The sequence below is a fragment of the Nelumbo lutea genome, chromosome 4 (genome assembly GCF_056320005.1).
Source record: "Nelumbo lutea isolate HS-2025 chromosome 4, American lotus-T2T, whole genome shotgun sequence".
NCBI classification, from domain to species: Eukaryota; Viridiplantae; Streptophyta; class Magnoliopsida; order Proteales; family Nelumbonaceae; genus Nelumbo; species Nelumbo lutea.
Window position 1 is genome coordinate 90,635,679 of NC_142687.1, and position 13,125 is coordinate 90,648,803.

General features: G+C 39.4%; 1 protein-coding gene across 8 annotated transcripts in view; it reads right to left on the bottom strand.

The window, feature by feature from the left end:
* The window catches only part of LOC148861739 (F-box/RNI-like superfamily protein), an 88,484-nt gene that overhangs the window by 33,980 nt on the left and 41,379 nt on the right, over positions 1–13,125 (bottom strand). For all 8 annotated transcript variants that reach the window (XR_016095005.1, XR_016095001.1, XR_016095006.1 and 5 more), the window contains exon 5: positions 5,385–5,577. Coding sequence is in view for 2 of the 8 variants with exons in the window: in XM_088941649.1 (XP_088797775.1) it covers positions 5,385–5,577 (193 nt within the window). In the remaining 6 variants the exon portion in view is untranslated. The remainder of the gene's footprint in view (positions 1–5,384; positions 5,578–13,125) is intronic.

Genomic DNA, 13,125 nt, shown 5'->3' on the forward strand with positions numbered 1-13,125 from the left:
ACTGAAATCTGATGGGAGCCTAGACAGATATAAAGCCAGACTTGTTGCACAGGGATACAAACAGGAATACGGGATAGACTATGAGGAGACCTTTGTTCCTGTAGCTAAAATGACTATTGTACATCTTCTGATGGCCATATCTGTAGCCAAACAATGGACAATCCATCAGACGGATGTCAAGAATGCTTTTCTTCATGTGGAGTTAAAAGAGACAGTCTATATGAAGCCCCCACCAGGATACTGTACAGATCCGCAACTTGTTTGTCATCTGAAGAAATCACTCTAGCCTAAAGCAAGCCCCTAGGGCATGGTTTGAAAAGTTCAGATCTGTTATCACCGATGCTAGCTTTATCTAGAGTCCTTCCGATTATTCCTTATTCATCTTAAGGAGGAAGCAAGGAGTAACAATGTTACTCCTCTATGTTGATGATATACTTATTACAGGGGATGATACAGAAGGAATTTCTAGGCTACAACAGTTACTCAGTGAATCCTTCAAGATGAAGGACTTCGGACCTTTGACGTATTTCTTGGGCCTTGAAGCGAGCAGAAATTCTCGAGGCTACTTTGTTAATAAACAGAAGTATGTGGTTGACCCGGTTAAACTGGCAAATCTTAATGACTCTAAGATTGTGGACACTCCACTAGAACTGAACCTAAAACTCAGCAAAGATGATGGGTCTCCCCTTGGAGATCCTACCCTTTATCGTCAGCTAGTGGGAAGTTTAATCTATCTCACCATGACTCGGCCAAACATATATTATGCAGTTCGGACAGTAAGTCAATTTGTTTCTTCTCCAAGACAACCACATTTATCTGCAGTTCATCGAATTATAAGATATGTGTGAGGCACACCTTCACATGGGATATTCTTCTCCTCATCATCTCCCATTAATCTTATGGCTTATGCGGATGCTGATTGGGCTGAATGCCCTGACACCCTACGGTCCATTACTGGATGGTGTGTCTTCCTAGGCAACTCCCTTATCTCCTGGAAGTGCAAGAAACAAGCTACTGTGTCCAAATCTTCAACTGAAGCTAAATGCAAAACTATGTCTTCCATGTGTAGTGAGATCATATGGCTTCAGGCTCTTCTATTTAAAATACTAAATGAGCCATCATTGTCTGTTCCTCTTTATGCAGACAATATCAGTGCAATAAAAATTGCATCCAACCCTGTCTTCCATGAGCGCACCAAACACATAGAAGTTGACTGCCACTTCATTCGCGATCTCCTTCTTGAGGGTACCATATCACTTCCTCATGCCTCTTCCGGGCTTCAACTAGCAGACTTGATAACTAAAGCAATGGCACGGACTCGACATCTATTTCTCATGGACAAACTAATGCTTATTCCTAGGCATCATTTTGAGGAGTGTAGAGATAGTGAAATCTAGCCGTAGGGCTATTTTTGTACTTTTACTTTTCTTTGTTGTATATCTATTCTTTGTATTATCTCTCTCCTATACATTAAGGGCAGATCTATCCTTTTACAACTTAATATAAATATATCTTTTAGGGTGTTGACTGATACAAGGTGTCACACCCACCATTCAGCTGTTCTTTGTCTATCTCTCTATTTCTCTGACTTTCGAACTGACTAACAATTACCATCTTCCGATTTCATGCCCTTTTATTATAAATCATTGGGAAAAAATTGTTGGTCTTTTTGGGTGTATTTGGAATATGCCTCTGCAAATCAGGGGGCTTTTCAACCCTACAACTTTTAGGTGGCCTAAGAGAAGAGGTAGAACTTTATGAAGATGTGTTAGGGCTGCTTTAGTATGGACAGTTTGGAAAGAAAGAAATAACAAGATTTTTAATGATAAAGAAAGGGACGTAGCTTTTGTTTCTGCTAATAAAGACTATTAACTGGGCCAAATCTTTGGATTTATTCTCACTTTTCTCCTTTGAGGACACATGGAGAAACTGGGAATCTGTTGCAAACTCTTCTACAGTTAACTTAAGAACAAACCTGTCGTAGACTGTAAACCCCCAGAAAAAGGCTTCAAAAAGCTCAACTTTGGCAGAAGCAACCTTAGCAATCCTAGACCTTCTGGTATTGGGGGTGTGTCTAGGAATGAAGAGGGACAGAATGTTGCCTTGTACTCTAGCCTAAATGGAGCAGGCGAGGTGGCTAGTGCAGAGATGCAAGCTGCTATATAGGGTGCACAGAAGAGTTGAACTTTGCGAGTAAGCCACTTGAATCTCCTTATCTCACCCCTAAAACCCAAACTGCCTTTCTTGAAAGGAATTTCACTGTAGAGGAGGTCCATGAAGCAATTTTCTCAATGGAGAGAGCTAAAGCTTCGGGTTCTGATGGATTTTCTATAGCTTTTTATCAAGATTGTTGGCAGATCCTAGAAGTCGACTTGATGGAGGTGTTTTTTCGAATTCCACCGCAAAGGGAAAATCTCACCAGGCACAAATGCTACCTTCCTTTCTCTAGAAGAGAAAGGCAAAAACCCCAAAGGATTCTAGGCCTATAAGTCTAATTGGAAGCCCCTATAAAATTATTGCTAAACTTTTGGCAGGAAGATTGAAATCTGTATTACCATTGGTAATCTCCAAAAACCAAGGAGCCTTTGTAGAGGGGGGACAAATAATAGACCCTTGTGGCAAATGAGTGTGTGGCTGAAAGAAAAAACAAGGAGGGAGAGGACTAATTTGTAAGGTAAATCTAGAAAAAGCATATGATATGGTGGATTGGTCCTTCCTTCTAGTTCTTTTGGAGAAGTTTGGATTGGGTGAGAGATGGAGGAATTGGATTAAAGGATGTATCAGCTCAGTACATTTCTCGGTTTTTGTAAATGGAGTAGCTAAGGATTTCTTCGTAGCAAAAAGAGGTTTAAGGCAGGGAGATCCCATTTATGATTGTTAAGGCTGATCTAAATAACTTGATTAGAGGATGGAGAATTGGTAGGGAGGAGATTGCTGTCGCTCACTTGCAATTTGCAGACAACTTAATCATCTTTTGTGAGGAATGTAATGAATCCAATGTGAGGAACTTAAAACTTCTAGTTGATGTTTTCCAAAGGGTATCAATGTTGAAAGTGAATTGGGTGAAGAGTTGTGTAGCAGGAGTTAATACGGGAGAACAAGATATTCAGGAGGTGGTAAGTTGCAAGATTAGGAATTGGCCCCTAGAGTATCTTGGTATGCTATTGGGGGGTTATCCTAGGCTAGAAAGCTTTTGGAAACCCGTAATAGAAAGGTTCACCAAAAAGTTAACCTTTTGGAAGAGGGGTTACATTTCTATGGGAGGAAGAATTACTCTGATTAGATCCACCTTAGCCAACTTCCTTTCTACCTTTAGAATACCGGTCAGGATTGCAAACTTGGAGAAAATTATGAGAGATTTCTTGTGGGAACCGGGGGATGAAAGAAGAGATCATCTTATAAAATGGGAACAGGTATGCGAACCTAGAGAATTGGGAGTACTTTGGAATTGGGAATCTAATAGAGAAATACAATATACAGCTCTACTAGGAAAATGGCTCTAGAGATTTCCTCTAAAAAGAAATAGATTGTGGCACAAGGTCATTGGAAGCGTTCAAGGTACGGCAGAAAATGGCTAGGATGCAACTTTGGCAACTCATGCTTCTTCAAGATCCCCCTAGAAAGCAATAATAGAGGCATTACATTACCAACCTTTCTCAGTTTCACTCAGTTTGATGTGGGTAATGGGGAGAGGGTCTTATTCTGGGAAGATCTTTGGGTTGGGGATCTGCCATTGAAATAAAATTTCCCTTGCCCTTTTCCTTATCCAATTACAAAGCTGAACCCATCTCAAGATTTGGCTTTTCAATGGAAATTGGTATAAATTGGGATTTTGGATTTAGGAAAGATCTGAGAGATTTTGAACATGATTCCCTTGTCCTCTTACTATCAGAGCTAGAAAATGATTTCTTGGACCCTAACTCTCCAGATGGAAGAATTCGGTTCCCTTCACCCGATGGCCTTTTCTCTTGTGCTTCCATTTTTAACCTTCTTGCCTTGTCGGAGACTTTAGGGGAAACTTTCCCAGTTAAAGAAATCTGGTGTAAGCCTATCCCTCCTAAAGTACAAGCTTTGTGTTGGGAAGTGTTCCTTGGGAAGATCAACACCTGTAACTTGCTACAGAAAAGAAGGCCAAACAAATGCCTTTCTCCTCATGTGTGTATCCTTTGCAAGGAAAGTGGTGAGACCCTTCCTCATTTACTTGTTACCTTCCCTTTTATGTCTTGTATATGGAAATATGTATGTTCCCTCTTTGGTTGCAGATGGGATCCTCCACAGGATGTGGTAGGCCTATTCAATTCCAGTTTCTTAAGTCAACAAAAGAAGAGAGTAAGAGTTATGTGGAGGACAGCAAGAGAAACGATGATCTGGACTGTATGGGAAGAAAGAAATTAGAGAATTTTTAATGAGAAGAGCAAATCAAAGGAGGAACTGTTTGAATCTGTAACAGTAAGGACAGCACATTGGGTAAAAACTTTGGATCTCCTTCGAGAATTCTCAACAAATGACATAATACAATCCTGGACTGAAGTGGCACAAACAGTTAGACCTGCAGAAAGTGTAAGAACAGTTTCCAAACCTCCATCTTTCAATAAATTGAAGCTTAACTTTGACAGTAGCTCATTGGGTAATCTAGGAAGGGCAGGAATAGGTGTTCATAGAAACCATGAAGGAGTGGTGGTGGCATTATTTTCAGGACCAATTGGCTTTGGAGATTCAGTACAAGCTGAAGTGATGGCTCTCTTACATGGATTAAGGCTTGATGTACAAGTTGGAGTAAGGGAATTAGAAGTGGAAGGAGATTCTCAGTTAGTCATATTTTGGTCCAAGAATATCAGATCAGCTCCATGGAAATACAGACATGCTTTTAGGGAGATAGACACCTTGGCAAAGAGATTCAATTCCACTTTTGGGTGGATAAGGTCTGCAAATGGAATTGCAGATGTATTGGTATTGACAAAGCAAGGAGCTGATAGAGATGGCTTGTTTAGGGCTAAATTGTAAACTGAAGTACTTTTTTGAGAATTCTTTGTAACTGTAATTTGATAACTCCTGGGGATGACATCCCTGCCATCATTTGTACTGTTACAACTTTCTTTAAATCTAATAAATTAATCTTTTCTGCTGATCAAAAAAATGTATAGCATTCCATATGCAATCTTTTCTGAAGTACAATTATTCATGAAACATCTTCGCCTACAAGTAAAACGTTTTTCATGTAAAAAAGAATATCAAAGAATTACCAAAAAGAAAACTCCATGATCATCTGAAAGAATGTGTATAAGAAAATATAAGCAAAGAGTTGGTAAAAGAGTGTTATTAATTGGAAGGGGAGAAAGAACATGTGAAAAGTCCTTTGCCACATAAGAAGCCAAAAGCACTACCTCGTAACATCGACGGATATGAAGTTTCTTCAAGTTCCTGCATCCCTGAGCTATACCACATATGGCATCATCTCCTATAGTTGAACAATCCACCAAGCGAATAGCTTGTAAGAGTTTGCAACCTCTACCAACTTCAGAAAGAGCAGTATTACCAATCCTTTGGCAGTATAATAAAGCTAGCTCCGAAAGGCCCCTGGAACCAATGATACAGAACTGCAAGTTAATCAATCGCTAGAAACATGCAATCTATCAAAAAAAAAAAACAAAAACTATGGATGCACACTCCCTAGAGTGCTCATCATATTAACAATGTTGAAATCAGTTAGTTGTTCTCAGTTTTTTTATTTATATTTCTGTCCTTTAGTGCCGCAGGGGGCACTCTTGTAATTCTACTTATTTTTATTATTAGTTGGGTCGCCCTAATATAAAAGCTAATAACTGGCGCCGCCAGCTATGTGATTTTGAATCCAAAATTGTTCTCTTCTCTCTTCTCTCTTCCTCTTCTCTTCTTCTTCTTTGATATCCTTAACCTGAAAACATGGTATCAGAGCGGGTTTTCTGAGGTTAGAAAGAGTGCGATAAATCTTCTCAATCCTTCCTTTTTTGACTTCACCTTTCTGTGGACCAAATCTGATCAAGAAGTAGATCAGACTGATCTGAAGGGGGTTCTACTAGTCCTCTTCCCTTCTTCCTTGTACCCAGGAAAGTGGGTTTTGGAGGTCTAGATGACCTGAAACTGCTATGTTCACTTTGAACTGCGTTGCATGATCCTGATATTTTTTTGTACCCAGATAACTGGATGGTGTAGGTCTAAATGACCTGTAACTATAAGACAACAGTTGGCTATCTTCCTTGGGAATTTTTTCAGTAGCTGTGTATCCAAGAAAAGTGATGAAAGGGTACATACAAAGTCAGCCTAGCTCTAGAGTTGCCCTCTTTTGTCTCTGAAATGTCTTTCAGCAGTGTGCAAGCAAGTTTTTCCTATATGTGTGCTAGCCCTATAACTTATTCTTGACTGAACTGAATTGGAGATTGAACTGTGGAACTGAGACTGAATTGGGGATTGAACTGTGGCTGAACTGGGGATCGAACTGTGACTGAACTGTAATTGAACTGTGGCTGAACTGAACTGTAAATGAATTGTGGCTGAACTGTGACTGATTTTGAACTGAACTGATCTGTGAACCTAAATTTTATAACATGTCTTCTGAGGATTCTATCCCATCTAATGGGTCCTCCAATCAAAGTGGAGTGAGTGGGGGATTTGACATGAGTTTCCCCATGGCTGTGATACCTTTTGATGGTCTTAACTACCTAGAATGGTTAAGGGGAATCAAACTATATAACTACCAGGGGGAAGGTAAGCTATATTAATGGTAAAACTAAAGAACTGAAGTCTCAGAGGTAAAGCATCATAGGTGGGATTAGGAAAACAACATGGTGATGTCATGGCTGTTACTTTCTATGTTGCCTCCAGTCAGGAAGACCTTCATGTGGCCAGAAACAGTTGTTGAGATTTGGGAGCAGGGAAAATCTACCTATTCAGATCAATGCCATTATGCCAAAATATACTAGTTGCAAGCTGCCTCTTCTACTTGTAAGCAGGGGGAGAGGACTCTCTCAGCCTACTATTCAGATTTGACCTCAATATGGAAAGAACTAGATCACTATCAGAACAATGAATGGAAGTGTGATGCTGATGCTAAGGCCTACAAGTCTCTAGTTTCCCAACAACAGGTCTTTGCCTTCCTCTTGGGGCAGAACCTTGTATATGAGTCCCTCAGAGTTCAGATATTAGAAAGTAAATATCTTCCTTTAGTACAAGAAGTGTATGCTCTAGTACAATCCGAAGAGAGTAGGCAGTGTGATGAATTACTCCAAGGGGGAGCAGATTGCCTTAGTGGCTAAAAGGAGTGTGGGTGTAGGAGGCAATAATTCCTTTAAGAAGGTGACTTCCCAAAGAGAGTGGATGAGATGTAAATCAGTCCTCTAAAACTGATGTAAACTTGGGAAAAATTAGAGAGAAAACAGGAAGAAAAGAAGAGAACAACAGCACAAAAGAAAGAAGATAGAGAAAAGAAGAGGAAGAAGAAGAAGAGTTTGAATGTCTCTTCCCTCCCTTCTCTAATCCTTTTACTAAACTTCAATCTTAGCATAATTACAAGTATACCCTTAAGTGGGTGGCCAGCTAGGCAGTAACATAAAGAGAACTAGTAAAAAGAAATAATAGGCCCATTATCCATTAGCTAATAGATAAATAAAAACATACTACAAGAAAAGATACTAGGGCTCATTCGGCCAGTCTCTTTACACTCCCCCTCAAGCTCAGCATAAATGTCAACATGCCTGGCTTGCTTATATAGTGTGTCGGCTTCCCTCTCGGAACTCCCTTGGTCAAAATATCAGTCAACTGTTCTTCTGAGGTGATGAATGGCAAACGAACTTCTCCTGAGGAAACTCTTTCCTATATAAAATGTCTATCAACCTCAATGTGCTTAGTTCTATCATGTTGAATAGGATTATGTGCAATATTGATAGCTGCTTGGTTGTCACAGTAGAGCATCATTGGCTTCTCATAGTCAACCCCCAATTCTTCTAAAAGGGATCGTAGCCACAGTAATTCTGACACACCATGTGCCATTGCCCTGCATTCTGCTTCAGCAGAGGATCTGGCAACTACGGACTATTTCTTACTCCTCCATGAAACAACGTTCCCTGCCACCAAAGCACAACAACCCGAGGTAGATCTCCTATCATCAATACATCCTGCCCAATCAGCACCAGTGTATGCTTCCAGCTTCACGTGTCCATGTTTGGCAAATAGAATACCTTTCCCTGGAGTACCTTTCAAGTAACACAGAACTCTTTCTATAGCAACTAAATGAGTTATCTCTAGGAGAATGCATAATATGACTAATAACACTCACTGCATAGGAAATGTCCGGCTGTGTCATGCAGAGATGTAACAATTTCCCAAGCAGTCTCTGAAACACTCCCCTATCGGATAAAAGTTCACCATCTGTACTAGAAAGCTTATGATTGGGATCAATAGGAGTGGAGGCTGGTTTAGCACCAAGTTTACCAGTCTCAGTAAGAAGGTCAAGGATATATTTGCACTGAGAAATTAAGATACCATCCTTAGATCTAGCAACTTCAATGCCCAAAAAAAATCGGAGATCTCCTAAATCCTTGATCTCAAATTCAGAGTTATGAAATCTTTAAGTTTATTGACCTCTTGGGTGTAATTACCTGTGACCACAATATCATCAATATAAACTATCAGAAAGGTCACCAAAGAGCCACTTCTTTTCAAGAACAAGGTATGGTCAGATTGAGTTTGTGTGTAACCAAATGAGACAAGAGCAGCCCTGAACCTCTCAAACCAAGGACAAGGAGATTGTTTGAGACCATAAATGGATTTCTGCAGTTTACACACCTTCCCTTGCATTTCCTTTCCCTACACCCCCGATGTAAAGACATATAGACCTCTTCATGTAGATTTCCATTCAAGAAGGCATTTTTAACATCAAACTAGTGGAGAGCCCAATCAAAAGTAGCAGCTAGAAATAACAAAACCCAAACTGAGGTCATCTTAGCCACAGGAGCATACATTTGAGTGTAGCCTTTAGCAACCAACCTGGCCTTAAACCTCTCAATATAGCCATCAAAATGATATTTAATGGCAAATACCCATTTACAACCCACTGGTTCCTTCCCTTTTGGTAAGTCAACAATATCCTAGGTATGGTTCTTATGCAAAGCATCCAGTTCATCCATCATAGCATCTCTCCATTCAGGTTTAGATAGGGCTTTTGGTACAGACCTAGGTATCACATGAGAAGAAACAAAAGCAAGAAAAGAGTAGTAGGTAGGAGATAGAAGGCTATAGGACAGATGTTTAGAGATACAATGGGTTGTACACTTCTGCTTGCCCTTGCGAAGAGCAATGGGAAGATCAAGGTCTGGGAAAGAAGTAGATGGGCCAGAGGAAGGCTGACTTGTTACCTCAGTCATGATGAGAGGAGCAAGAGGCTCTTCTGTAGGAGTGGAAACAACTTGCCCATGTCTGAATCTGTCTTTGGTACCACCTTTGGAGAACAGGATGAGGAGGAATTATAGGAGGATGAGGTGGAGGAGCAGATTTATTTACCTCAGTTATGGCATAGTTGTTTGGGTCATTTATCTTTTGAGTCACTAAAGGTCTTACTTCCAGATTTATTTAAATTAGTGTCAGTGTTTGAGTTCAAATGTCAAATTTGTCAGCTGAGCGAACATTGTAGAAATGACCCAAACAACTATGCCATATTGTTTGATATTTGAACTCAGACACTTGACATTTGATGTTTGGACTATGCCATATTTAAATCAGTGTCCGTATTGTTTATTCTGATGTTTTGGGCCCTGTTACTTTACCATCTGAGCTTGGCTATAAAGGTTTCATTACTTTTATTGATGACTATTCCAAATATACATGGGTGTATCCCATGCGGTCCAGGGATGATGTACCAAAGATTGTAAAAGATTTCCAACACATGATATTCTCCCAATTTCAAACAAAGGTCCAAATTTTCCAATCTGACAATGCCAAAGAATACTTCCACAGTGATCCCACGGAGTTCTTTGCTTCATGTGGGTCTATCCACCGTAGCTCTTGTGCCAAAACTCCCCAATAAAATGGCGTTGCAAAAAGAAAAAACCACCATCTACTTAAAGTGGCTCGTGGGTTACTCATCCATATGAGTGTTCCAAAACATTTTGGTTGGATGTTGTGTTATGTGCTACCTATCTCATCAACTGTATGCCATCACATATGTTAGGGTACAAGGCCCCTCATCAGCTCCTATTCCCTAAAGCTCCCCACTTTTCTATTCCCATTTGTGTGTTTGGTTGTCATTGTTTTGTTTAAAACTTGTCTCCTACCAGTGGTAAACATGACCCTCGTGCTCTTCCTTGTATATTCTTGGGCTACCATTCTTCTCAAAAGGGTTACCGTTGTTTCAACCCTATTTCTCAAAAATACTATGTTTCTATGGATGTGTCTTTCTTTGAGAGTGGTCCTTTCTTTCCTGTTTCTCCTCAGGGGAAGAATAAGGTGGAGGAGAAACAACTTCAAGTGCTAAAACCTCATCTTCCAATACAGCCAGAGAACAACACCCACCTTTTACAACAGAACTATAAAGTGGGAAATCAACACCACTCCCAATCCCACCAGGTTGGGTTCCAAATCCCTAATCTCTTGTTCTAACTTCCAACAACCCCTTAGCTTCTCTTTCCACCACCAACCACTAAATGCAGCATTTTGGGGATTTCCACCAAAGAGCTTCCCCACAAGCAAGCACAAAGAATCCACCGAGATACACCTAAGTTATCTTCATTGACTTCAATGAAGCCACCTGGTGCATCTTCAATTTATTTAAATACTGGACAACAAACATGGAGTGAAATGCCTGAGAATTTAATCCACCATTGAACATAACCCTTAGGCATCCAAATCTTTCAAAACAAAGAATCCTGACAATCCAAATGAATCTGACATCCATTGAAGAGCCTGAGTCTGCATCCATTATTCAGGATGTCCAGTGCCTTCATTTCCAACAAGAGAATGAATAGACAACTTCCTTCGCCAAGACATCTGATTGTTGGTGTTCCCCAATAATGCCTGCCCAAAGCCACCAAACCTTGAACCTAATCAAGCTTAGGGATCCCTTTTCTTTAAAGGTAAGATCGAACATTTTATTAAAATAAAAAATAGGTACCTGTTGGTTGTCAAGATGACACCCCATTACAATCAAGCATACATAGTGCCCATCTAAAGTTAAACAAACAGAAACACTTCATACAAGACTAAACTGATGCATATTGCAAGCTTGAATCTCAAGAACGTCCCAGAAATTCTCTGTAAAACCTGAATAACTAAATTGCTCAAACTCTTGAAGAGAGAGAATCCAATCAGTGACAAGTTTGCCAATTGAAACCACAACCTCATCAGTATTCCTTTCTTTTCCTTCAAATAACCTCCTATTTCTCTCCCCCCACAGAGACCAACACACTGCAAAGGGGATACAGCTCCAAATTATTTTTTCTCTGTTTCCTCCTCTGCACTTTGGCCAGCCTGAGAAGAGTCCAGCTACTGATGATGGTTGGAAGATGGAAACCCCAAATAGGAAGAAATACAGTTTCCAAATGAAGTTTGCTAGTTGACAAGAGACAAATGGGTGGAAAGCAGTTTCTTCTTCAGATTTGAAAAGATAGCAGTAGCTGGTCATATTAAAACCTCTGCTCTTCAGGTGATATAACCACCCAAGCAAACAATAGCCAAGGAAAACCTGTCATTCTGTCCCAGCTTTGATATAACCACTATATTGATCTCCTCACCTGGCCTGATGCACAATTGAGTTCATCATCACATCATGAGATTCATCTAATGTTGCATTGAGATGAACAAAAGGGGTAATGCTGCTAAACTTTCAATACCAAGTAATTAAGAAATGATCCTAAGCTACAGTTCCATGATACATTAGTACATCTGACAATAAAGAAAAATACATTTTTGACAAATAATCAATATATAATAAAGATAAGAATGCATCATCCCACATCTATTTTTTCAGTTTCCCACTTAAACTGTAGTGATAGAATTAGCTAGTCCACTAGAAAATTTGGCCATGACCAGTCATGGCTTTGATGAAAATATCTGCAAGTTAAAAGTCCTTAGCCAAGTGAAAAACAGTGATGACACCAGCCTTAAACCAATCTTGAATAAAATGACAATTTTTCTTTTTTTGTTTGGTTCACTGGAGAAATAGTGGATTATATACCCAAACATGTATCAACTCCCAAAATAACTTTCCCCATCTTGCCTAGAGCAAAATATCACCAATATCTTACATAATCCATCATTTCCTGGGAACTACTCAACAAAAAATAAACAGGATGGAGTAAAGATAAAGTTGAGATAATGAAGTGACAAATGTCCAGTAGAGTCAAAGAAACAGCTTGTTCAAATGGACCCATAGTTCACCAAACTGAGTTTCAGATGATTTAGCTAGGGAAGAGGTTAGTGAGGAAGGATTACATCAGGTGCCAGTCAATCTAGACTAGCCATGGAGGATTACATACTTGCTTTCAACTTTTTTCCACATAATGGTTTGCGAACTTTCCATTAGCTAAAACATAAAATGCACACAAGGAGTAATCTTCCATGTTCACTATAAAATGATGCCTTAAAAAGGAAATTCAAGCCAAACGATACACATATCACAATTAATGGAGTAATTATAAACTTCAAAGCGGAGATGAAAAATGTTATTTTACAAGTAGAGCAATTTCCCGAATACGTACAAAGCAGAGACTTGAACTAATCAGAATGGACATTATGAAGTTTGGAATGTTTTGTGGATAGAATTTTTTTCATAAACAAAAAGGTTTTAGAGTTAATTGAGTCTTTCAATTATCTCAGCACATAACTGAATAAAATGGAATAATAGTCTAACAATTCTATACTAAAATTATGAATTTCAGCAACTTTAAGTTCTCAGGATGCCTGCATTTATTGAGAAGAGCATTTTCCTAATTTTGATGCAAGGACGATTTTGATAACATATTTAACCTTAACACAGAGAAAATGATCAAAGGGAATATTAGGCCAAATTCCAAGTAGAGAAGTAGATTAGCTACCAAGCATCACAATGTGCCCTTATATTGAACAAATCCACAAGGTTATTATGGAATGATACTCATA